A 26,554-nucleotide genomic window follows, 5' to 3' on the forward strand; every position below is an offset into this window, starting at 1 on the left:
TATTCCAAGACTTTTTTTATTTGGGAGGGTGGGTATGTCTATATGGTGGGGTGAAGGGGTGTGTGATCAATTCTGAGTTGTTGATTGCACCCCCTGTTTGTAGTCTATGTGAAACAAAACATTAAATATTGAAGTTAAAGAAATATCCTTATACTGTGTAAACAGACAATTCGATTCTAAATTACTATCGTCTAACTTCCCATGGGAGCGTCCTTTGTTTATCTAGTGCTTCGTCGCATTTACAGCCTTAAAAAAAGATCCCATCTATGGTTGGTTCCCACAAACGTGCCTTGACTTGCGATATTCCCGGTGGTCCCTGAAGGCAGCCGCAGAGGAGGAAGGAACCCTGGCAACGCTGTCGCGAAGCTAACGTTATCCGTGTACTGCTAAGCCCTCTGAATGCATCAGCTTTGCCAACATGCACTTAAGTGTTTATCTCGACTGTCTACCATTTGATCTTTACTTCGTAGCTTCCTCAAAAGCGTGTTAACACATTTACGATGGAATTTTTTAACGAGCCAAGCTAGCCTAGCTACCAGACGTTTTCTTCGTCGTAGCCACTATCAGTTGACCAGCTAACCAGAACGAGTTGTTGTTAGCTTAAGCTGGCTTGGTGAATATGGCGATTGTGTCTGGATCCTGTGCTAGGGTAAACGGGTCTAGAAATGGGCCGTCTGTGTCAGCTACACCGTCTGGATCCGTTGGACAGTCTCAGCCCATGATAGCGGTATGGGAATGGCAGGATGACCTGGGGTACTGGCGGCCTTACAGCGGCCAAGTGAGCGCTTACATCGAGCGGTGTCTGGCACCGCGGGGCCAGAGAGGAGGAGGACCCGGCTCAACGAGCATCTGCCTCGGACAATCAGACCCCAGCCTGTCGCCTTATCTCATTGACATACCAAGCTTGAAACAGTTTCGGCAGGACACGGGTGAGCACGATATGTCATTTAATACCTCCACCTTAACTTAGCGTTGCATTCGTAATAATTTTTTAATGTTGTGCCTTGAAACCGTACAGTTATCAGGCCAGGCTAACAGACAACGCTAGCTACTTAGCCTTAGCTTACAGTTGTGCTGTTGCATTGATGAATGTTTACATAGCTGCAAGCTAAGATTAGCCAAGTACCCAGGATGAAGTTATGAGATTTAGACGACCCTGTTGAATATTTTCGTGTCATCTAACGTTGACTAACTTGTCCACATAACCTTGCTATAACTCGTCACATTGTTGACGCTTGTAACATTAGCATGTTGTTGAGCTCAGCTGGTTTGTGCTAACTAGTTTGAATGAAGGGTGACAGAGCTTGTAAATGGGTTAGGGTTACAATGACACACAGTTGTTATAACGAACTTGTCGCAGCGCTCTTCCAAATAATGTTAAGAAATGCTTTTCAAGCAAAACTATAAAGTAGCGGCATTAGTCAAAGAACTTTACTCGCTGCCATGAGGGATTAAGCTTGCACAAGGATTATGATGTTTAAAATAGTGACATCTACATGGAAGGGTTCTCAACTGTACTTTTCTCTGCTATGGCCCAACTGTAGGATTTTGGCTGAAAATGTGGATTTATTTTTACATATAGAGCTTGCATAGTGTAGCTTTAATTTACTTTATTCATTGACAATCATCATTTTTATTTTCAGGAAAGACTCGGTCAGTACGTCGGTCCCTGTTTGCCCAGTCCTCAGGCCTGGGCAGTGGTGTTTATTGGGAATGGGCCAACGACGAAGGAGGATGGACTCCATATGAGACTCGAACCTCTATCCTTTTGGAGCACAGCTATCAGGCCCGCCAAGGCACGGCAGACTTGGGCCCGCATGGATACAATTACATAGTGGATCTCACATCTCTGGCCCAAGTTAACAAATCCTCGGGGTTCAGGCGGCAGGTCAGACGGCAGTGTAACCTCCCCTACCCACTGGCCTCCTCTGGCCCTCCAGCCATCCCCTCGGGCCCTGTCTGCTCCTGCCAGCAGTGTTTGAGCCACAGCAGCACAGGACCCATGCCCAGCCGTTCACGACATTCCTTTTCATCAGGCAGTCTGAACCGGCCCAGCCTCCAAGGTACAGGAAGGGCTGTAGCCGCTCACCCCACTTCTGTCTACTCACCGTACCCTAGGAGACCCCTCTCTGTGGGGGGAATGTCCTGGGGCAGCCCTTGGCCTCCACCGTCCTCTGGTAGTCAACTGTCTGCACCAGTTCTGACCAGCTCTACCAGTGCCAATGGGTTAAGGTTGGTATCTGTTGGATTGTGATTTGGTTTGCAGTTTAATACAGACAGTTTAGAGTAAAACGACAGCAGTAAGGTCTTCCTCTGGCTCAGTTAGCCATCCTTCCTGGGAAGCATGTCACGGGCCCCTCTCCACCCTTCCCTTCCCTTCTCCTTTGTCTTCCTGTCTGTCTCCACTTTGACCTATCTTGTAAAACAGGAATGATAAAAAAAAAAGATCTGTAGCTCCAGCCCTGCGGTGGTATGTTTGTTTTGGCTCAGTTCCTGTGACTCTTGTCTGTGTCATTTCCAGCCGTCCATCTTTTCTGTTCCTAATGGCATAGAAACCTGTTTAAAACTGCTTTCAAAGACGAATTGCTTACTTAAGTGGTATAATAAATATGCAGTTCACTTATAGTTTCTAATCTTCTTCCACATTGTTTCATTCAGTGTATTCCCAGCCACTGGAAATTAATAATAGGACAGTAATGCTGGATGTTCTCCACCTAGTACACACTGTGGTCTGTGCTAGGAACTCATCACCTTCATTTTTGCAGTGATTGCTCACACGTCTCAGTGGTTATTATTATAATAATAATAAAACTTTATTTATAGAGCACTTATCAAAACAAAGTAGAATTTGGAAGGTGTATCTATTAAGAATAGAAAACCACATGTATTATGTTTTCTAATAGGGTTCTATTTATATATTTATATTTGTTTTAGCCCAGTGGCATGTCAGTGTATTCTTTTTGAAGTTATTTTACAGCATATCCAAAATGCTACTACATGCTAGTGCTAATAGGCACTGGCAAAAATGTCCAAAAAAAAGAAAAGGTTATTGGTTACTTTTCATACTCCTTACAGGGAGTTTTAATTATGTTGCAGGTCATTAATGCGGTTACTGTTGAAACACTTATAGTGCATAAAGATATCAGGCACACACCCCATGACTTCTTAATATCAGTGACACATTTCCTCCTATTGTGTCACCGTGTCCTCTTATTTGGCTGATAAGCGTTATGAACAGTTTAACAAGGTAAAGGAAATAATTGTTAGTTGCAGCCTTAAACTGGATTTGGTTTGGAGCTCCGTCATTCTTCAGTACTGAGGATTGCTCATTTATTTTCGTTGAAGGCTGTTGAGCACAATTAACAGATTTGTTGGGTGCATATTCATCAATATATTGGGTGTTGAGTCACGCTCCCTATTTGCACTATGAACAGTCAATGTTAAGTTGTTGTTGATTAGTCTCAGAAACTGCCCGTCATTTCCTGGCCAGTCTGAAGATGGTCAGTTTTCCAGCTACTTAGTTAAATGTAAATAAACCTTTGCAGTTAATTCACAGGCAAGTTTTATTTTTTTGTCTTGATCTGGTACCAAAGCTATTCCTAATGTCACCTTACTTAAATGTTCTAATTCTGTGAAGTGGATCAGAAACTGAAATTGTTCTAAAGGTCTTTTCAGACGGTAAGCGACACTCCGCCTGCGCACCCGGTTGGATCCACGGGGTCTCACCGTGCGCCTCACGTGAATAGACAGGCAAAGAAGCGCTCCGTGAGTAAATGCCAGGCGCTCTATGCGTGGTAACCATGGAAACGGCTTCTGTGCGCTACTGTATCCCTGCAGATACAACTGTATTTTCTTTATAGGTTTTGAAGTTAAAACTATACGTAACGTTACCTGATACATGCAGTCTTGCGCTGATGCTCTGCCATGTGAAAGCCCTCCTGTTTATGTCCCGATAACTGTTTAGAAACACTTGTATATTTCAGGGAACTCGCAAATGGCAAGGATCAGTCTCTCGTCCAGTGATTTGCACTACACTCATTGATAATGAATTACTAGGCGCATCAATCGCTTCCCGTCTGAAAAGACCATAAGTCTTTAAGTGTTGTTCTGCCTGCTTGGTTCATTGTTGCTGTTTTTACTGACTGAATGTCACTGTCCTTGTTTCCTGTCCTGCAGTGTTCCTTCCATTTCTGTGCCATTGAATGGATCCACCAGTGTAAGCTCTGCCCTGGCAGGTAAACGGGTCACTAACTATCCATCCTGACTGTTACCTCTGCTCAGTCTATTCTGCACCACGCTTTTGAGTTGGCTGCAGGTTTCGTTCAGTATAATGTTTGTGGTTTGTGTGCCTTTTTTCTCTGCATTTGTCTTGTGAGTGTCAGCCTGTTTAGGAACAGCATGCCAAAAGCTGGAAGAAGGGGGTTAAAAATAAAAAAAAGAACACTCCCAAAATGTTAAGCAAACTTGAAAAGAGTGGGGAAAATGATGTCCCTTTTATTGTTTAAACCATTAGAGAGAGGCTTCCATTCAACAAGAAACAAAAGTGATATCATACTGTTTGTTACACCAGAATACATAAAAACAGCCTCCACATAGGCTTGTTTTTATTGAGACACCTGCAAAAGTGTCCTCATGCTGTACAAAGCATTCAGCCCTGGGTGCAAAAGCATGATTATCTTCAGGGCTAAACAACATAATACATGGGACTGCATTTCTAAAAAATAATTGGAATTTTGATGTAAAAATATATCAATGATGTTACTAAATTTCTTATAATGGCATAAATGAGCCAACAGGTTCTTGGTACCAACAGCAGCACTTGTCTTCATGACTTATGGAAAGTTGAATGGGTGGCATGTGAGTTTATTGCGTGATAAATGTTTTACTTGTATGTACAAATATTTCAGGAGTACAGTTGTTTCAAGTTAAGCACAGAGAGGCTTACCCTTCACACACCTTGAACTTACTTTTTGACTGAACTGTTACAGAAAATTAAGATGGTAGCGAACATTTTCTAAAGGGGCATATACTTGTCAAATGCGCCAATGTGTGTATTTAGGCATTTTCCTCTCATCATCATAGATTCATTTAGTGTTGCTTTTATAAGGCCCTCTTCTAGCCATCTTCTATCGTCACGCATGCTTGCTTGTAGCATCGCGGAGATTCCTGCTCTCCCAGCTCCTCCTCAAAGATATTTGGTGTCTGAGGAACCATTCAGCAGAACACCAAATCAGATCTGTCTTGAAATTAAAATTAAATCTGAACACTGTGCCTCAGCTTCCATAGAAACTATTTATAATGCATTGCCTTCATCGTGCCCAGCTCACTAGAGTCAAACATAAATGCAAAACCATTTTTGTCATTTCATCATGTTTAAATATCAACCAGGTCTGACAAAAAACTTTAGTTTAATTCAGGAGAATTTACAGCCACACTATGGTAATAAGCTAGAGCTATTTGAAGAGCTAAGCCAGTAATTCCAAGTATGTATATTTATCAGGTACGTCTATATCAGTAGTTAATTTTCATGGAGTATTTTTTGGTGAAGCAGGATCAAGATGATGGGTAACTTCCTGGCATGAGGTTAAAAAAAAAAGTAATCTTAATAGATGTATTCAGCAGTGAAAGGATTTATGTTAACAGCCTTTGTGTAAATCATGGTAATACCATTGATTGAATATGAGAATTTCACACGTGTAATTAATTTCCACCTTTTAATGACACATGGTGATGTATTTAACGGTTTGATTTTCCCTGTAATTGTGTAATTTAGAGTGCAGTGTAAGCAGGCAGACGTATAGCAGGCCGGCAAGTTGTAAATGTCACAAAATGGCAAAATTGACATGCAAAGTGAGTGCTCACTCTGTTTTTTTTTTTTTGTTTTGTTTGTTTTTTTTGCTGCACGCTTCTCAAATTATTGAAAGTCTTTTTCTTGGCTGTGATAAACTGATTGAGTCAATACAATCAGCATGGAGGAAGCTAGAGAAGCAGAACCTCATTAGTTTAAAGCACTGTACCGTGACTTTGGGGAATCGTGTGGTGTCTTCTCCAAATGTACCGTTTTAATGTTCATTAGTCAGTAATGAACGTGAGTGGTAATCAGTTCTATATCTTATACTTTGTTTATTTAGCCTTTTCAGTATTAAACATATACAATAAATACAACTGCCTCCATTACTGTTTGAGGTAGAATTTATATGTTAAAAATGTCACTTTTCTTCGGAAGGTTCAATAGTATTTGAATTAAGTTTGTCATAAACATGTGTAGACCAATTTTATTGAATCAGGCTTTTACAAAGTGACAGAAAAGTGCATATGTTTTACATGAATGTTGCACTCCTTTGTTTCTCATTGAGTTTTGCTTCCCATTTTCAAATTGGAAAATATGGCAGCTATTCTGGGAACATTGGCAGTTTTCAGCTAAAGTGAGCAACTTCAATTCTCACTCATTAATATCAATTATATATATATATATATATATATATATATATATATATATATATATCTTTATCTTTTGTTTGTTTATTGTAGTTTAGTGTGTTATTGGCTAACATTAGCCACCATAAGCTACTGGTCATACCAGACCAAGTAAAGCTGCAACAGCAAAAAACTTTTAATTTGTAAAACAATTAATGTTCTATTTCTTTTTAGAAGGTACATAGTGGTGCTTTAGATGACCATGCTAAATCTCAGATCTGCAACGCCTAGTCTGCATTGCCACAAGGATTGTGGTTGTCATCGTGTAAACCATTCCTCATAGTTTGCTGATTGATTGGTCTGACTTCCAGCTCCTGGGCACCGTCAACTCTGTGGATCTTTTCCAGATTCCCAAGATAACTTGTACTTTTCACTTAGCTCATGAGATTAATGCTAGCTTTACAACAGAAGTCCTGATTGCAAAAACAGATTTACTCATTAATCAAAAAGAAGGGACAGAAGAACTCTGATTCGTAGTCAACGAATAAACCGAAACCATATGTGAAACATGATCAGTTTGGTTTTAATTTGCAAGTACTTTTTGTTTTGTTTTGAGACTATTTTTTGGGCATTTTTGCCTTTATTAGACAGTGACAGTTGCAGAGAGAGGATTACATGCAGCAAAGGGCCATGGTTTGGAATCGAACCTGGGCCGCTGCGGTAAGCTACCGGGACGCCCCAATTTGAAAGTACTTGATGTTGTGTCTGACTCCAATGTTTTGTGTGTGTGTGTGTGTGTGTGTGTGTGTGTGTGTGTGTGTGTGTGAATGAGGGACACAGTGGAAACATCAGTTGCTGCTACATTTCTCATACCTTTTTTGATTTGTTCCTTTCTACTTCTGCATATCTCCACCTGCTCTCAACCCTCACCTGCCCCACTCTGCCCTGCCCCATCCCGCCTCAACCCCACCCCACCCCACCCCGCTCCAGGCATGGCCTCCATTTTGATGTCAGCAGTGGGACTCGGCGTGCACTTCACCACTGCCCCCCTCCCTCAGCAGCAGCAGCAGCAGCAGCAGCAGCAGCAACCTGCTCCTTTCTCTCTTCCTCCTCCTCTCCTCCCCCCAGCCAGCAGGCCCAGCAAGCCCCACAGCAGCAGCAGCAGCAGTTCAGTTAGGAGAGCAAAGAGGCAGCACAGGAGAGGTAGCTACCACGCCACCAGCCCTTCCTCCACCTCTTTATCTCCATCGTTCTCTTTTGGTCCAGTTGTCATCACCGCAGGCTTGAGGAACATTTCATCCTGCATCAACTCCCTTTCATTTGTCTTCATGTGTTTATAGGGTGTTCACACTACTCCACTTTTGTGTTTGTTGAAAAAAGTGCTGCTGCAACTGCTTTTTGTGCAACTGTCAAATAAGGAGATAAGTCTGGCCAATGTGCTCTAATCAGACTACCTTTGACCTGTCTGATTCAGCTATCACTGACCTCCCTGCTGCTACCCTCCCCAATTTCATTCCAGTTGTTGTTAATATCAGCTGCTTACCTTCCATGAAATCCTGCATTTCCTTAGTTGTAGATGTAACATGCAGCACTTTTTTACAACATTCTAGCTTCTCACTGACCATTTTAACGGAAAAAGATTCTGGGAGTCTGAAAATTGTCACTTCATGTCCCAAGAGCCACTGCTGCAGTATAGAGCTGCAACGATAGGCGCTTAATCAATTAGCCAAATTGATTGATGGTTCCAGCTCCTCAAATAGGAGCGTAATAAAAATAATTGTTAGTTGCAGCACTACTGCAGTACACTAAGTATCTAGCCATTTTAAATCAATCTTTGGACATATTGTACATCAAATTCATGTCATATATCAAAGAGGGTTTGCTCATAGATAAGTTAATACTGTTGGCCAGCCAAAAAAACTCCACAGTATGTGTTCTGGTACATCTCAGCTGTTTTGAATTGTCCTCCATGCTTTGTAGTTCATCTGTATATCAAGCTTAATTTCATTGCTGTCTCCTTATTTCTGCCTGTTTTTTTTTTTTTTTCATATCTGCATTGTCTGACTCATGACCATGAATTACTCTTCCTCCGCTCTGATTGTCTGCCACTTTTAACTTGAATACCTGCACTTGAAATCAACAGGGGGCACATCAGACATAAAAAGCATAAAAAGTGTTCATGTCTGAAAAGGTTTTCTCATTTCTCAGCTGGAAGTAAATAGCCAACTTTCCAAATCTTGAATTCAATGGAGCTGTCTTGTGTAATAAACTCAAAAAGACACTTAAAGATAAATGTTTAGTTAGCTTTCAGAATTTTGTTTCCTAAACAGACTTGACACTCACATGTGTGTGTATGTGAGAGAATATGGTAGTGATATGCAGTGTCTGTATCCATTCCTCATGCTGCCCATCGTGTCGTCATGCGTTTGCATGTTTTGCACCATGTGCAGTCAGATCTTGATTTTAGGATGTTTGATTAGCTGCATACTGGACATTATTTGTATATAGCAGAGGCAGAGAGAGTAGAAATCCATAGCTTATGTGGCTAATGTTTGAGTGAAATTCTAAAATGAGATTGTGAATTACTTGATATTGTGAAAAAAAAATCATTTCATCTCACCTCACCAGAGTCTCAACTTTTTGAATGGCAGTTTGTTAGACTTGCAGTTTTAGTGTCTCGTCTGTTTCAGCTTATTCATCGCTTAGTGTTTTCTCTTTTATCCCTCTTTTAGCCTCAGCTCAGAGACCCGAGGAGGTGATTCAGCGCTACATGGAGGTAGTGGCTGGAGTACCAGATGAGGTAAATGGTGATGGTCAAAGGTTTATTTGTGGTCTTTTGTACAAACTAGTTATTAAGGGTCAATTGTGAACTGATAGTGGTACATGTCATGTAAGGTGCAGATTGTTCATATCTATTCCATTCATATGGCTGTATGCTGTTGCTGGCCTTTAACTGGGAAAACAATTATTTAGTAATTGTGACACTAAACACACATCCCCTGGGTTCCCCTCAGGACTGCATTATCTGCATGGATCAACTGTCCAATCCATCCGGCTACGAGGCATCGTCCACAGAGGGAGGCCAGAGCATTCTGCCAGACACTGTGGGGAAATTCATCAAATGTGGACACACCCTGCATATGCTCTGCATGCTGGCCATGTACAACAACGGAACAAAGGTACAGAACTGTTGCAGACTGCATGCCAACAATTTAATTTTACAAGGTGATGTAGTGCTGTTATATGTACAGATTGATCCGAAAAGTCTGTCTTGAAGTACCACGTCAACGTAGCATTAGTTTGACAAAAGTTAAAGATAAATGATACTTAGTGTGATGGAGTAATTGTCTTAAAGGAATAGTTTGGTAAAATATGCTTATTTGCTTTTTTAAAAATTTTTTTTACCTTGTTTGATGAGAAGATTGATATCAATCTCACGTCTGTGCATTAAGTATGGCGCCATAATCAGGAGGCGATTAGCTTAGCTTAGCTTAACACAAAGACTGGGAGCAGGGGGAAACAGCCACTGGTTGCCTGGTAACCTCATGGTGATGACAAGACTCCAGACAGTCACTGTGCCCGGCCACTAGTTGCTAAGAAATATTTCCAGCACGTAACTCTCTGTACAACCACAATGCGTCGTTTGTGCATTTCAGTTTTTTAAGGATTAAACAGACGAGATAAAACATGTTAATTAGTGAACGTTAAAAGTGCTGGTAGGCATTTTGAAAACTTTTGACAGAGCCATGCTTGCTGTTGCCCCTGCTTCCAGACTTTTATGCTAAGCTAATCGCCTCCTGGCTCTAGCTGCATACTTAACCAGCACCATGAGAGTGGTATCAATGGTCTCATCTTTCTGACAAGAACAAATTATCATCGCATGATATTTGTCTATAAAGCTCTACTGTTAAAGCTTCCAAACTGCCTCACATCTCTTCATTCATTTAAATCTTGTAAATACAGTACACAATCCACTAACTACTTAACCTTCGATATTCCATATGTACTGTATGCACTAATCTTCGTACAATACACCTTTTTAAATAGAACAAACTGCCAACTGCCCTCCAACTAGTTTAGTCCATTCCCCTTGATGATTGTAAAGCTTTATTATCTGATTTTTTTATTTATTTATTTTTTTTGTTGATTGTGGTTGTCCGGCCTTATTTGTGTTGTATTTGTATGCTGGTTGTGTGGTTGTCTGATTATGAATGTTTCTTGTGCTCTGGTCTCTCTTGAAAAAGAGACAGTACCTGATTAAATGAAGTTTAATGTTTAATCTAACTCTTGGCAAGAAAGCGAATACTTCCCGAAACGTTGGACTATTCCTTTAAGAAAGTTTCATACCTCTGAAAGTTGATTTTCATATGCCATACTGAAATCACAGTCGGACATCTACAATACTATGTTGTGCTTTGAAAAATGCTTTATGATAATGTAAAGTATATGTGATTTGCAGTAAATGAGCTAAAACATGTAAAAAGAGTGGTATGGTCCTTTTTTAAAATGTGTGGCAGTAGGCTCTTTTCCTGCTCAGAATATGTGTTCTGATGTTCTGATTGCTTTTTATTGTGGGGGTGTAAGGTGTAGTATATAAACTGAATACCAAATAACAATACCATATGCCATATATACGAGCATCAATGAAGCACTGGTTAATGAGACCAGAGGTATATTGACTTGGTGAGTGAGGGGAACACACAAAAAAAAGTCTCTTCAGTGGATCGATGAATATTTGATCAGCACTTACCTGGTTTGTATTGATTATTCCAGTTTAAAAGGCTCTCTGGCTGTGTTTTCTCCTCAGGACGGCAGTCTGCAGTGCCCCTCGTGTAAGACAATCTACGGAGAAAAGACCGGCACCCAGCCCAAAGGCAAGATGGAAATTTACAGCGTCGCCCAGTCGCTGCCAGGTCACCCAGACTGTGGCACCATCCAGATCATCTACAGCATACCACCTGGCATACAGGTACGTCTGCACACTGAGCTGCCACTCTGTCAAGTATGTCAAGTGTAAAACTGAAAATACATGCTAAGGCATGTGACTGATAGACCAGTTACATAAATGTGGATTAACGTTATGCTTTAATGGAAATATTTTCATGTTTCACTTTTACAAGTAAAAAGACTCTGAGGATGAGGACGCTCTTCTCCTTGGACTAATAATATCTCAGGGAAACTTTCCCAGCAGGACTAGTCTGAAAGTTTTAAAAAGTCTGTTTCCAAAAACAGGTTTTGGAAAAGATAACAGATTGTTGTTCAGGCCCGGCTGTGGAAGAACATTGTCCTCTGTCCCTTTTGTGCATGGTTCACAGTTACATCCTCCTTTGTAACAGTCTTTTGGGAAAACCCTAATTTCTCTCTGTGTCTCTCTGCTGCAACCATGAGTACAGATAAATTGCAGCAAAGAGCCGTATGTATCTAAAGTTACAAGAACTTAAAAAATAATCGAATAACTGTGTTTTGGAGATTAACAGTAGGCAAGCAGCTCAATACATATCTGATTTGTGTTCTAACTGATCTCTCGTATTAAACTTTATATGTTCATCACTCAGTTTTTGTCCTCCTCCACCAGGGCCCGGAGCATCCCAACCCAGGACAGCCGTACAGCTGTAGAGGCTTCCCTCGCTTCTGTTTTCTACCAGACAGCGACAAGGGCAGGAAGGTAAAAAGCAACACATTTCACATCTCACAGATGGGGCCGAATCTACACTACGGAGGCTTGTATACAGCGTAAACAGATCTCAGACATGTACAGAGATTATTATGGTTCTACTAGTGTCTGTGTCCACTTGCATCGAACCACAGTGGTCCCCTACAGCTCGATCAAGAAGGATATATAAGAACCACACTCAGAATATGTAATTCTGCATTTTATTAATAGCAGCAGGGGAATTATACACTCAAAATATTCAGGTCTCGGTATTTTATCAGTGTATAGCACAGCACTGAGAGGTTATCAGCATCTATGCCCTACCACAGTTCCAAACAATCAATAAGTTGAGTCACATCATTACTAGAGAACTAGAGTGGAGCTGTAGAGGCCAACCTGGCACATCAGGTTCGTAAACTCAATACCATTAACACAAGACTCTGCATAATGCTCCATCAGGGTTGGAGTGTTTCACTGTGATTAAATTAAGAACATTTTGTGCTCATTATAAAGTTGTGTTGTTTCCATGGTGAATTAGTAGCTGATTTCCTGCTTGCTGGCAACTGCGTCTGCACACTTTAGCTTCTATAAATAATCTCTGATGTAATTCACTAATGGAAAATTGGATTAAATTATTCCAGTTGTAGTTTATCCGTGCTGTGCCTCAGACTCCCTTCCATCTTCAGAGTCTCTCCTGTGATGTTTCCCGCAGAACGTGGATTTGAGATGATGAAAATATCCCAGATCGGACACACAGCCTGTCCCACAGTGTCGTAAACAGCAGGAGCGGTTCACTGGTTAAAATCAGAGCAGTGTTTATGAAAACACTGTTTATTTCCATCAGTTAAGAGCCTATCTGTTGTGATGAACTCAAGTTACATAAAGCTGTTTTAGCTAAATTGTTTGTTTGTAGATCTGTGCCTGTCTCTAATGGCAGCTGCCACTTGTTCATCCCACTGACAACAGAGAGTCAGTGTACCTGATTGAGCAGTTAAACCAACGTTTTACCCATAAAGCTGGCTTCATCAGTGTTTCTTACATGACAGTGCATACAAAGCTCATATGGACTGTTTTCAATCAGCCAAACCATTTGGCTGAGTAAACCAACTCACAGCAAAGGCCATCGATGATATTTATGTTACATGTGTCTCTTGTTATTGTAAAAGAGGTATGTAGCTGATGTGAACACAAAGCACAAGGGCTGCATCTAACAATTCCTTTCATTATCGAAGCTAATCTCTGCTTCAGCGTGTCCTCTTAAGTGAAGCAAGTTGTCTGTTGGAGCTCTATGGACATAAACAAGTTTGAACAACTTAATGTTAAATTGCACATATAGTATATTATGGCTGCAGCTACTGATTATTTTCACAATTTTCCAGAGCCCAATGAAATGTTTTGACTGACAAACACTCCAAACCCCAAAGATATTCAGTATGCTGTCAAGAAAAGCAGCAAAAAAAAAGGCTTGAACCAGAGAATATTTAGCATTTCTGCTTGGGGGGAAAAAAAGGACTTAAATGATAAATCACTTATCAAAATAGTTGCTGATTATTGTTTCAGCTCTAAAGTATATGCATAAACGCTTTGTGGAGTAGAGCTCCCTAATGTTCGCTCCCTGTCTCTCTGTTGAATAGGTGCTGGAGCTGCTGAAGGTGGCGTGGATGCGACGCCTCATCTTCACCGTGGGGACGTCCAGCACCACGGGAGAGCCCGACACGGTGGTGTGGAACGGCATCCACCACAAAACAGAGATGATGTCCAACTTGTCGGGGCACGGCTACCCCGACCCCAACTATTTGGACAATGTTCTGTCTGAGCTGGCCTCTCAGGGCGTGACAGAGGACTGCCTCAAACCTCCAGGGAGCAGCAGCAGCAGCAGCTAGGTCACAGCTCCGAGCTTCACACACTTCCTCTCACTGCTGACCACTGAGTTAACCCTTCAAAATCCACCTCTGTGGCCAGGTGGGCCTCCTGCAACCTCTGTGTGTTATTAAGTTAATGTCAGCATCTGCCCAAATCTCATTGAGTGAGCAAAGGAGGAGAAGTGAGCCGAATGATGGTCCTGAAGCTTCTTTGGAAGAATGCAAAGTGGAGTGCTTGCTGAGGAGTAGTTCATGCTCCAATACATTCCCGCTCATTACATATTCCAGTAGGCAGACCTCAGAGAAAAATGGGGCTCCTCTTACTCTGAGCCTCTTTTATCAAACCTCCACAGACTGGAGATTGTGCTTTTATTTTGTTTTGTTTTTTTTACATCAAGAGCCTCATCTGTATCCCTTTGTCCAGTTACCATGAGAATGGCAGCTTACATCCGGGATCAAAATCTCATAAAGCACTTTAGTTCTGACAGTGCATTTAGCTGAGAAGATGTGTGATTTCCTGGTAAAGGGCAGTTAACTTGTTTTCAAATTGGGAAGTTATGCAATTAAAGTGTTTCTACTGAAAACCTTTGTGTTTAGCACAAAGACACTGAAACTTCTAGTAGCAAAGTGAGTATATATTAGCCTATTTGATGAGAAAAGGCAATACTAAAGTGATGTAAATAAAAAAAAAATAACATGAATGAAAAAAAATATTGTAAAAAAAACAAACAAACAACTAAAACAGGTTGTGTCCATAAGTGACAGTCGAGGAGAATAAAGTTGTGTATTTTTTAACATTTAACACTACTTCTAATTTGATCATCTGTAATATGTTATTCCCTAACCTCATTTGATTAGCATATGTCTAATGCACTCACATTTTGATTTTTCATGTTTTGAATTTGCAGTAACTATGCCCATGGGCATTCTGCAGCCATTGCTTTTGTCACTTAATATTTTACCGTTTGTGTTGCCATGTATGTGAGAAGGGACAAGGTTACATCGTATATAGCTTGACGACCTCAATCCTTTTGTCCAAACAGATGGGAAGGACCGCTGAGATTAAAAAAAAGCTCTGGTTAAGAACATTTTACAGTGTGACAATCAAGGTCATCGACGTCGTCTTGATTAAACAAGACACATGAAGCCGCGGCGAGCATGTTAATGTTCCCGCCGGCTGCAAACTCACCTCCTGTATTCACATGCATCATTCTGCTCACAGCGCTGCAGTACAGTTGCTGAACTGAGTCTTGACATGTATACAAGCAAAAAAAAAAAAAAAAAAAAAAAAAAAAAAAAAAGTCTCTGCAATAAAGAAATAAGGCAAAATGAATCCTGACTCGATCTCTGACGTTATGCAGGTTTTTTTTGTTTTTGTTTTTTTTCATTAGCTTTTAATTTACAATTAAGAGATTTCTTTAAGAAAAAAAAAAAGGCCCCTCAGTTGATGAAGGTGCTGATCTACCTCCAACGATGCTGCAGTGATGTTTCGACCCACTGGTCAGGATCATGAACAGTGTGTGAATTCATTCCTCAGGTGGGGCTTATGATCCTTGAATATGGAGGGGAATATTGTAGTGTTTAAACCCCAAGGTGCTCCTGGTCCTCTTAAATGGCCTCTTATTACTTGGCTGTTGTATGACCATTCAGAGTGATCATCGGAGCTAATGGCTCGCAGTAGATGGCTGCCTGTAGCATTATAGATTAGCCATCATCTTGTTGAGAGGCACCTATTCGTGTCCTGACCTCCAGAGAATGTGCAATAACACAGTAGATAAAACAAAAAAAGGCTATGTTTTAGGATAAAAATCCGAGTGTGCTTGCTTAAGCTGGAAGCTAGTGCTTCAATGTCTGGAAGCCGGGATAATGTGACAGACATACATTGAACATAAAAATCATGACATAATATAGTAAAATAAACTATTTTAAAATTTTAGGGCATCGTGTTAAAACTCAGTATATGTATGTGGTATTTGTCATTTCTTAAGTATTTCTCTATAACATAAATATTCATGACTAAAGAGGCAACAATCAAAGTTAAAGTTGGGGAAAAACATTGTAGTTATTATTTATTAAAAGTGTTCATCAAGACTGTGGGTGTGCTTTCAACAGATTTGATAACAAATGACAACCCCCAACAACCCCACAACTGTCATCACATTTTAATTCAGATATTGCTAAATCCTGATTGGTGCACAAAAGTATGTGACATCAGCTTTTCCCAACAGAGCACTGCCCACTTCAAACCAGTAAGGACAGCGCAGTCAAAAACACAAATACAGTAATCTCTTAAATATATAATAAATAACCAAAACTCCTCAAACTTTGGCAGAATGTTCATGTAGGACCCCATTGCTTATAGTAAGAAGCTGATTGAGAAAATGTGTTTTTAAGGCCTTTAAGGTGAATACTATATATATATATATATATATATACATGTGAACACCAGACATGAAAAACTAGACAGTCCGAGAAGTGTATCTGACTTCAGTGAGCATGTTGATTTGGTCCGACGGTCTTGTTCTTTCCTGGGCAGGTACACCTTGCTAAAATGAATGCAGTCTAATATACAGAGAGATGTTTCTGTTATTTAACCTGCACCCTCGTTGATATGAATGGGGTGGAAAAAAATAATAGAAACTCCTCTCGGTATAATGCAATACATTTCAACAGCACCACAAACTGCAGCCTCCCAAATGACCAGTTGAATCAACACCTCTGTAAAACATTTTCAGCATAAACTGAACATTATAACCTACATGAAGGTGGGAAGACTGTTGTATTAGACTGCAGTCATTTTAGCTAGCTGTACCTAGTTGGCAACTGAGTGAATAAAGTTTCCAATAATAAATGAATAATGTGTACTTGGGCTAAGATGGAGCAAAAAATGTGTAAGGAACGGACTAACATAAACTGCAATCATGCCGGGCGAACTAGCTTAATGTTTCGGTTTCAACCCAAGTTACAGTTGTAACATTAACCAAGCATTACTTTCAAGGCCAAGGAGCATTTCATATTAATGTGCTAGTTATATTATTTTGTGGTGTGGTGTTGCATTTAAGAAATATAAACATCCCAAATCAATGGTGACTACTAATGGACTGAGGTCAGCCCATTTCCAGGTCAGTAGGGGTACAAAACAGGGCTGCCCCCTTTCCCCACTGCTATTTATTGTAGCTCCTGAACCACTAGCAGAAGCAATTAGAACCCACACTGCTGTCAAAGGAGTAAGACTGCGGCACCAAAAGCACAAACTCCTAATTTTCCCAGATGATCTATTGGTTCTAATGTCACGCCCCAAACACTCAGTTCCCCCTCTATTCGATATAGTTAATAAATTCTCTGAAATTTCGGGGTATAAGGTGAACTGGAGTAAATCTGAGTTGATGCCCCTATCACAACATTGCCAAAAAAAGATTTCCATGAATGGAGATTCCAATGGGTTCATAAAAATGTGAAGTATCTCAGTTTACTGCTAAACCCTGGACTTGTAAATAAGATAAAGGATCATTTTGACCCACTCCTGCAGAAGATTCAGCTTCTCTTTTACAGTTGGGAAGCTCTTAATATCCTTGTGGGGTCGTGTTCAGGTTATAAAAATGGTTATCAGAATCAGAAATACTTTATTGATCCCCGAGGGGAAACTCTTGTTACAGCTGCTCACTCTCACGTCAGTGCACACAGGAATAGAAGTACTAAGCAAATCAAAATATAATACACTATGACAGAGGCAAGATAAATGAAGTACAAAGTGGTTATCGCTCCCAAACTGATCTACTCCATGAGTATGCTGCCTCCGAACATCCCTGCAAATATCTTTAAATCCATTGATAAAATGTTTATGGAATTCATATGGGCGGGGAAAAAAAATAGAATGAAACTTGGCAGACTGCAGACTACAGCGCGTGAAGGGGAACTTAGACTGCCCAATATTCATCTAGTAGTCCAAATAGGATCGCTCTTATCAGAAAGTAACAACAGACCAATATGGGTTGATATAGAACAGGAACTGAATAGTCCCTTTAGAGCAGCTGACTATTTAAGTTCCCAGCTGGACAACCCCATTATGTTGCACACCAAAACCATATGGCACAAGATACACAAGAGAGAACTCTTCCCCCTTCTTCAATCAATCAATTCAGCGTCTCTCTGGAACAACCCTTTACTGAGGATAAATCATTGTACTGGAGGGACTTTAAGAGTACAGTCTAGAGCTGCTCTATAGGAAAAGTGCAATGAGTGTCTCTACCAGGAGAATATTTTGAAATCCTTTGAGATCTTGAAGGGTCAGTTTAATCTGCAGAAAAAATGATTTCTGGAGATATCTCCAACTCCGACACTGTCTACTTAAAAATCAGTGAATCTAGACCCTTCGCCCCCACAATCGGATATAGACAACCAAATGAAACATTTTTAACACATACAGCAAGCTCAATTTACAGCTACCTCACATGCAAATGTAGCGTAAACACTGGAGGACTGACAGGAGTGTGGGAAAGAGATTTTGCATTTGATGACGATGACTGGAGTACATTGGTAGGGCAGATGCTTAAGAGATGATAGATCAAAACTGACTCAATATAAAATCTTCAATAGAATCTATTTAAATCCAGCAAGGCTACAGGCCATGGGCCTGATACTATGCGGCCTATGCTGGAGATGCAACTCATAGGCGATATAGTGCACATATTTTAGTTGCCCCTCAAAAGATCATGGAGAAGGGTGGTCGCTGCATAGTTCTTTCCAAGTCAAGTCAAAATGTATTTATATAGCACATTTTATACAATGTAAGCTCAATGTAAACTTACTATGAAATTATTGAAAAATTACAGACCTTTAAAATAACTTACCAAAAAATACCTGAGTAGAAATATTAGCATTGTTTTCGCTAAAAAAGCATGATCTAAAGAAAATGTAAAGAACAAGAATTGCCCTCACATTGATTTGTTCAGTGAATATATTTTTTCTGTTTCCTTCAGTGTAATTAGTAATCAATTATCAGACAGCAACTTTAAGTTTCTCTTTGTTACAGAGCTTATTCTTCATATTTATCCAAAACCCAATAAAAAAATCCATTCGAAATTTGCTGTGAAACACCACGTTCAGCTAATGCAGCTAACTTCCAGAGCCACTTCCTGACTGAACTACTCTACGAAAGACTGTGTGGTGAAGTCGGTCTTTAGATCAGACATCCTACAGTACTGTACATCAAAAAATGAACTCCAACAAAATGAAATTGCAAGGCAACACATTTTATTTCAAAGGCCTAATTGGCGTTAAGGTACAGCATATTAAATATTGTTAGTCCAGAGACAGTCATTGCAGAATAACATACCATTCTTTCCTTTACATGATACATTCAGGCTGACTTTAAATGAGATATTTTACATATTGTTAATGTGGTGCTAACATAAAGAGGCTGTTTACTGAAGGTCTTGTGTTTACTGCAGGTACTTCCTGCTGCTGTGTGAGCAGAGGTTCTACCTGTCTGGCAAACTTTGAGTCCATTTTGTCTCCTTTAATTTCTCATGGCTTGCAGTCGCCACAACACCCAATTAAGACACTTCATTGCTGCTGATTAATTTGATTTCAGCGGTTACCTGTAGTTACTGAGTGACTAGTAGCATCTGTGTTAGTGTTGTGATAGTTCCTCAAGCAGCTGTATAACAGAATAATGTATTTTACATCCCTGCACATAATGTTATATTTCAATAAATATAATAAATAAAAAGTACAAATATCTGAATATTATGGAACCAGATCGTTATCAAAGACATTATTTTTTGTCAGTAATACATTGCAACCAAATGCTGGATCCAACAACATGACTCAGTGGATGGACACTTCGTAAATGCAAGGGCAAATAACATGACTTTAGTAATGTCTCTAGCTTTGTAAAAAACAATATTACTGTCATGATCAGCTTTAGAAGGAAAACAAAAACTGAGAGTGGTCCTGCTGGCACTGTGTGGAGACAGGAGACTGATAACAAGCCAAGCTTTCGCCCTGCAACATTTTGATCCACATACATTCTGTTGTTCCTCAACACTCACAGAGTCAAACCTTCAGCTCTCTATATTCAGTCTGGAGAGATTGTTTGGTCTTAGTGCTCTGACAAAGTGTTAGTGTCGCATGTGGAAGAGTCATGAATATCACTTTGACAAACTCCTCCTTTTATCCCTTTGCTGCAGTCCAGGATTGTCCTTCAGTAATTGACTTTCCCGGGAACCTGCACATTCACTCCACTGTAGTCCACCATGTACATGGGCCACTGCTGCAGGCACACACACACACACACACACACACACAGAAAGACAATGATAGAGGATAGTCAGTCATAATGGTGGAGAAAATGGTTTCATTAGTACAAAGAGGTTGTTGACCTTGCCTCAAAACGCAGTTTTAATATTAGGTTTCAGTACTTACAGTTAAACACACTATCCTTTTTGCTCTAAGAAATACAATTAGAACAGTTTCAAGTAAGATGTTTTTGTTCTGATCAAAAGACGTGACTGTACTTGTAAAATTTCAGCTATTAATCACTTTCCCGCAAATAGAGAACATCACCAGACTTAGCCTTAAACAGACAAGACCATGTCAGGATTGTTTGCCTCAACAGTGCATGCTGTATTTTCAGCCAGCAGGTAAGAATTGACAGGATACCTGCAGAATGGATTCACCATGTAGAACGCCTGTCACGCATCACTTTACATCAATGATTAGTTCATCATTTCTCTTGGTAAGTAACCTGTGCCCCCTTAACCCCTCCTGTTTTTTTTAAACTTACCATCACTGGAATCTGATTGGTTGATATCCCCAGGTCAGAGGAGGCAGGTACTCGGTTGCTCTCCTGGACTCTCTTGCGCTTTCGTCGATTGGTGGAGGCATTTGTTCCTACTGGAGGCACAAAGCAAATGGTTTTTACTTTCATGTGGCTTTACAGCACGCAGTTCTACTTCGACTAACACAAGGAACTTAAACACCTACCTGTGTTACAAGCTTGGCTACAGATTTCTGCAAAAGGTCTGTGTGAAAGAGAAAAAGACGACAGATGACATAACACTTGTTTTTTCTCAGAGAAGCAATCAAAATAATTTTCTTACAAAAAACCCCAAAACAAAACAATTAGGTAATTCGCATTGCATTCACACTGTTCAGACTGCACTCATTGCATACCTAAAAAGAAGTGAAAAAAAGCAACATTTTTGCATGATATGAGTCTTTGCCTCCATTCTTTCATCATAGCTTAACTGCTTCAGCGTCAAAATATTGTTCACTGTTTCATATTATTTACATTTGCTGCTGAGAAAGATTTATTCTTTGACATCTCAGAGGCCGGATTTAAATCCAAAGCATAAATAAACCATAATGAGCTTAACTACCAAGAAGCAAAACCCTGAATTCCCACTGAAATATACAGCGTGGTGACAGCTAACAGGCTGCTGAATATTCAGGTGTCTCAACACTCACTGTAGCTGGCTCTTGATGTTGAATGTTATTTCATCTGCGGCTTGAAGGATTTTCTCCAGGCACACAATGTCGTAGGTGTTGGGGTTTCGGAAGGGGATATCGTCTGGAAGGCCACTAACTTCTACAGACTCTGGACTGCCACGGATTAGCTTGTATGGGACCACGACCGAGCGGTCTAAGCCCAGAGCCTCACCTAAACACACAGCACGACAATATCATCAAAAACACACAACAAGACAGAAATTAAGCTTTTCGATCACCTGCAAAGAGCTGCTAACAGGACAGATGCTGGTTGTTTTTCCGTCAGCTCTACTAAAAAAAAAACTATTAAATACACGCAATAAATAATGTTTAAAGTCACGACTTTGACTGAAAAATTATAGGTTTGAAAAGTGTATAGTAAGTGCAAGTTTCCTTTTAACTTATTACTGTACTTATTACTGCCTGAGGAAAAAATGAGGTGAATATCTGAAACTAATTATTCTAACGACAATGCTGCTGTGCTGCACAACTAGGTGTCTGATACAAGGCATTTTTACCTCTCACATATTTAGCCTGGAGTACATTAATGTTAATTTAAGTAATTCAGGGAAGCAAACAGTAACTATTAATCACATGTAAATGACAGCACGACAAGGTTGTACTGTTTAGTGCAAACGTACAGTGACATTCAGTTCTGACGCTGAAGTACATTTTAAACACATTGGGCCTCATGCAAGGACATTTTCGTTCTCTTATCCTAAACTTCTCTTGCTTTTCCCCTGAGCTTTGCTCGTACAAGTCTGATTGAGCAAACCTTAATAATAATAATAATAAAAACTTTATTTATAGAGCACTTATCAAAACAAAGTACAAAGTGCTTCACAAAAAGAGAAATAAAATACCACGGTGAATGATAAAATAGAAACTGCACAAATTTGCAATAAATTGCTTGTTTCAACCTGATGAAGGCCACCTTTTTACGAGTAGGTGCGTGTTTGTGAAATTTGATCATCAGCATAATTAAATGTAAAAAGAAGCATTTCACACGCGGAGCTTCAAGTCCTGCTGTTGGAAATCAGCAGGCAAAAACATAACGAATTTAGCAATGTCCGTAGGGGAACAAATTTTACTACAGCTGTCAACACTGTGTCATGAGCTGTACCATGGCAAAAATAAAGGCGGAATGGTTTGGAATAAAGTTGCATGCCAGAAAATGTTGTCCTAAAGGAAAAGCAGTCCATCCAGTAAAATGTGAGGCGGTCAAGGTGACGTGAGAGAATATACGCCATTGCTGGACAGTAACCTTCATAAAGACCCCGAGGCAACTGTTGGCGTGCGAGAATTGTCCTACCAACTACTGAAATGTCTAAGTTGTCAAGCCAAAATACTCATGGCAATAAAATCTAATTGGCCATCCATAATGCACATCACACTGATACAATGAACATCATGTGAATATTAAATTAAATGTTATTCACCACTTGTGAATTTTGTTTGTGTTTGACAGAATATTCTAAATATGAGAAAACGGATAAATGCTCCTACGTGCCACTTAAGAACGAATCTGTTCGTAGTAGTGGTTTTTGCATAAGGCCCATTGTCCCTGTTCTTTAAAAACTCAACGGAAGCTGCTCAAATTCAACGTTAACACACACTGAAGTTGAGAATCCAATTTACCGTATTTCTTGTTAAACAGTTCCTTGACTTGCTCTCGAAGGACTACTTTCTCCCCCATGCGGTTAATATCATCATCATCTGTCAGGCGAAGAGAATCAATCAATCACAACTTTTAAAATAAAGTTCCTGCTGAAGCAACAACAGGAAAATGGCTGCTATAAAACATCTTCTACTCACCACTTATCGAGGCGTATGCCTTCTTTAGTAAAGTGACGCGTCGAGGTGCTGATAAAAATGATGAATTATATATTACAATTAATATTACATGACATTAATATTAGTTGTCTGTGCTACATTATTGCTATTTAATCAGACTTTATGATGAAAAACCAAATTCTGTTCTTACCTGGTTTTGGAATGAGTCCTTGAAATGGTCTGCAAAGAACAAAGTGAGATGATCATGTTAACAGATATGACAAACATTTAAAAATATTCAAGGAGGCATAATTTAAACTTGAAAGCTGTCCTTGAGTAGTGATATGTTCTTTAATTATGTGTTACTCAATGATATTATCATGACAGGCCACAACATCACAGCTAAGGGGCATCATTTGGACCTTAGCTGAGTTACAGCTTTTATAAAACAGTAACCTTAAATCTAAATTCAAAAAGACACATTCAATTATTATCTTTAATAATAATTCTTTTTCTACAAGAAATAGGTCCTCCTGTCTGCAAGTGTGCAAGCTGGCTGCTTCCTAATGTCCATTAGCGAATGTGACATTTGGTGTAAAGTTAGAAGATGGGTCAAAGAAACTATTGATACATTTCCGGTGCATTTTTGATGCTGATCCAGATCCAAAATTTCTAGTGCTAAAACTATTTCATTCAACCGACAAATTGAATCAACAACAATTTTAATAACCGATTCATCCTACAAGTCATTTATCAAACAAAAATACCAAACATTTTCTGGTTCCAGCTTCTCAAATATTAGTATTTGCTACTTTTCTCTGTTTTACGCAATTTTACATTGAATAAGTTTGAGTTTTGGACTATTGGTCAGACAAAACAATCAATCTGAAGATGTCGCCTACAGCTGTGGGAACTTGTGATGGGCTTTTTTCACCACTTTCTAGAATTAACAATTAATTAAATAACTATTTTATAACATGCAATGGACAGTAATGATCAAGTGAGTCATGCTATTTGCATCATTTAAACATGAGTTTCCTACACTAAAGTGCTACTGGGAAGGACAGAAAATAAGTAATTCATGTTTAAGCGATCATGTGATCGGGGATTCCCACCTGGTGATGGTAAAACTGATTTTGTCAGCGACCGCCAGGATCCTCTCCAGGTTCTGGGAGCCGAAGGTGCAGGGCTTCCTGAAGGGGATGCCGGGGGGAAGGCCCTCGATGATGACTGAGTCTGGGTTGTTCTTGATCCTCTTGTAAGGCACTTGGACGGGGTACTTGATGCCCAATGCCTCCCCATACTTCCTGTTGAACAGATCTTGGACCTGCTCTCGCAGCGTGTTGGCCAGGTCGATCCTGGACAGTTTGGACTCCAAGCACTCTGGAGACAAGAGACAGGAGACACTTTGAAATGCCATCTTTTTAAATTTCCATTCCAGCGTGCTGTTTCTTTAGAGACTGCTGCAGTTTTTCCAGCCTTTTTCGTGGTTACGTTTTAAAAGCGAGGGTGATAAACGTCAATGCACGAAGACGATTTATGTTTAAACATTATACAGCATCAAATATAAGCTTCAAAGTGGTGACTGAAGGTGAAACTTGGAACTTGAACGCACCTGAGAATCCAGGTCTCTTGGATATAGCTGCAGTATCCTCTGTTACTGGTGTTGTGTCCTTGGCGTCCAGCTCTTTGGAAAAACATTAAAAGGTCAAACTTTTGTTTTTGTCGTTTCTTAGGATTTAGTTAAGAGCTGCTCCTTGTTCCAGCAGCTGAGCTTTGTCACAAATAAAAGGTAGCTGAAGGAAATCCCTGCTAGGACTTTCTTTTTCCTTTAGAAGAGCTATTTTAAAAATAGCACATGAACTGGATTTGACCTCATAATTTCATGCATGCAGAGGACAGTGCAAATAGCATCTTAAACATGCATTATGAGCTCCCAAATGGTGGAATTTTCTGCATACAGCCTTCCTACTCTCTGCTAAGATACTACTTTATATTCAGAGCTTTACATTTTACAATATGTGGAATGTCTGCAACCTTTTAAAGTGTATACTGTATGTACAGTAGAATGAAAAAAGAGTTGGCTTGTGTGCAGAGGGTTAAATGTTACTGATCAAGAAGACTTAGGGTCCAGATACTGTAAAAGCAATCAATTCTCAGTTTCTTGACCTCTAAGAAGAGTTTTTTCTTATTCACAAAAATATTGGTGCAAACAAACCCTCATAGAGAGCAAACAACTGCAAGCAGTGATCCACTGAGAATCACACCCTTGAACCCCAAAGCATCATGGTAAACTGTGTATTCTTGTATGCACAAGAACACTTTAGCTATTGCAACAATTTGCATGATCAAAATGACAAATGACTAATGTAGGCGAAATAATGGGACTAGAAACATAAACAAATAATTACATATTCACCATAACATGTTCAAAGTTGCCTTATTTTTTCCTCTTTTTTAGGGTAAACATCTCATTTTGTTGCACAGGTTTAGTGAATAACATGGCTTGTTGTTTGTCCCGAGTTTGTTTTGGTGCACTCTTCTCTGAAAATAACCCTAATGTATCTAGGCCTGAATTTCAACAAAACAACTTAAGAAAGCCTCTCTATCTTGCTGAAAAGGGCAAAGGACAATTTGACGTTATTTTTCAGTTATTTACATTTAAATGCATTATGCATACATGCCAACACAACACATGACACAAGCATACGAGACGGACATACCTGAATCACAGATGGGGATGGAAGGCATCTCTTGTTTTACTTGCTCAGTTAACAGCTCAGGCCTGGAGACAAGCAGAAAGATTATAACAATATTTACAAAGCAGTGAATGAATACATTTAAATGTCAATTCCTTGTCTAAAGACAACCTTGTTTAACCATTAATATGAAAGTAATGGATAATGAAGTAGTGTTAGGATGTAATTTGCAGCTCAAATGATATACAGTACACACCACTTCATGTGCATATTACTGTACATTTGCTCTCACCTTTTGATGACAAACTGGATCTGACTGCTAGCAGTCAAGATCTTGCGCAGTTTGGCCGCTCCGAAACAGTTGGGCCTTCGGAGGGAGATTCCCTCTGGCAGCCCGGTGACGTACAGGTCCTCTGGGTACATCTGGAACTTGGAGTAGGGCACCTTGGCTGGTTCAGGAAGGCCCAGAGCTTCAGCTGAGGAAGAGGAGATAGCAAAAGCCAAAGAAGCACAGAACTTACTTCACTGAAATTTGTGTCCACATATAATCTATGTCATTTAAGAAGTATTAAAGGATAATTCTTATTTTAGTAGGTCTGGCCATCATTCCTATCAGTAATAATAACTAACTAATAATAATTGTCTTCGATAATGTAAAT

General features: G+C 39.8%; 2 protein-coding genes across 8 annotated transcripts in view; one reads left to right on the forward strand and one right to left on the reverse strand.

The window, feature by feature from the left end:
• The first annotated feature begins 275 nt into the window (after nucleotides 1-275).
• Nucleotides 276-15,062, forward strand: dtx2 (deltex 2, E3 ubiquitin ligase). 2 transcript variants are annotated; one of them, XM_044222879.1, is made up of 9 exons: nucleotides 276-929; nucleotides 1,644-2,232; nucleotides 4,177-4,235; nucleotides 7,408-7,620; nucleotides 9,150-9,217; nucleotides 9,432-9,596; nucleotides 11,225-11,386; nucleotides 11,993-12,082; nucleotides 13,705-15,062. In XM_044222879.1, exons 1-9 carry the CDS (start codon nucleotides 620-622, stop codon nucleotides 13,951-13,953), a joined length of 1,905 nt encoding a protein of 634 aa, XP_044078814.1. In that variant the 5' UTR covers nucleotides 276-619; the 3' UTR covers nucleotides 13,954-15,062. The 2 variants fall into 2 exon arrangements, with proteins under 2 accessions (XP_044078814.1, XP_044078815.1); XM_044222880.1 differs by lacking the exon at nucleotides 7,408-7,620 and having other exon boundaries at nucleotides 277-929.
• A 4,106-nt stretch (nucleotides 15,063-19,168) lies between these two features.
• The window catches only part of gtf2ird1 (GTF2I repeat domain containing 1), a 35,543-nt gene continuing 28,157 nt past the window's right edge, over nucleotides 19,169-26,554 (reverse strand). For 5 of the 6 annotated variants that reach the window (XM_044222910.1, XM_044222907.1, XM_044222906.1 and 2 more), the window contains 11 exons: nucleotides 26,188-26,371; nucleotides 25,920-25,981; nucleotides 24,812-24,883; nucleotides 24,312-24,579; nucleotides 23,408-23,436; nucleotides 23,239-23,286; nucleotides 23,062-23,139; nucleotides 21,403-21,595; nucleotides 20,920-20,957; nucleotides 20,720-20,829; nucleotides 19,169-20,206 (listed from right to left, as the gene is read on the reverse strand). In XM_044222910.1, the coding sequence (XP_044078845.1) occupies nucleotides 20,138-20,206; nucleotides 20,720-20,829; nucleotides 20,920-20,957; nucleotides 21,403-21,595; nucleotides 23,062-23,139; nucleotides 23,239-23,286; nucleotides 23,408-23,436; nucleotides 24,312-24,579; nucleotides 24,812-24,883; nucleotides 25,920-25,981; nucleotides 26,188-26,371 (1,151 nt within the window). In that variant the 3' untranslated portion in view covers nucleotides 19,169-20,137. The remainder of the gene's footprint in view (nucleotides 20,207-20,719; nucleotides 20,830-20,919; nucleotides 20,958-21,402; nucleotides 21,596-23,061; nucleotides 23,140-23,238; nucleotides 23,287-23,407; nucleotides 23,437-24,311; nucleotides 24,580-24,811; nucleotides 24,884-25,919; nucleotides 25,982-26,187; nucleotides 26,372-26,554) is intronic. The other variant, XM_044222909.1, reaches the window with a different exon arrangement.

Source organism: Siniperca chuatsi, linkage group LG14 (genome assembly GCF_020085105.1).
Source record: "Siniperca chuatsi isolate FFG_IHB_CAS linkage group LG14, ASM2008510v1, whole genome shotgun sequence".
Taxonomy (NCBI): Eukaryota; Metazoa; Chordata; class Actinopteri; order Centrarchiformes; family Sinipercidae; genus Siniperca; species Siniperca chuatsi.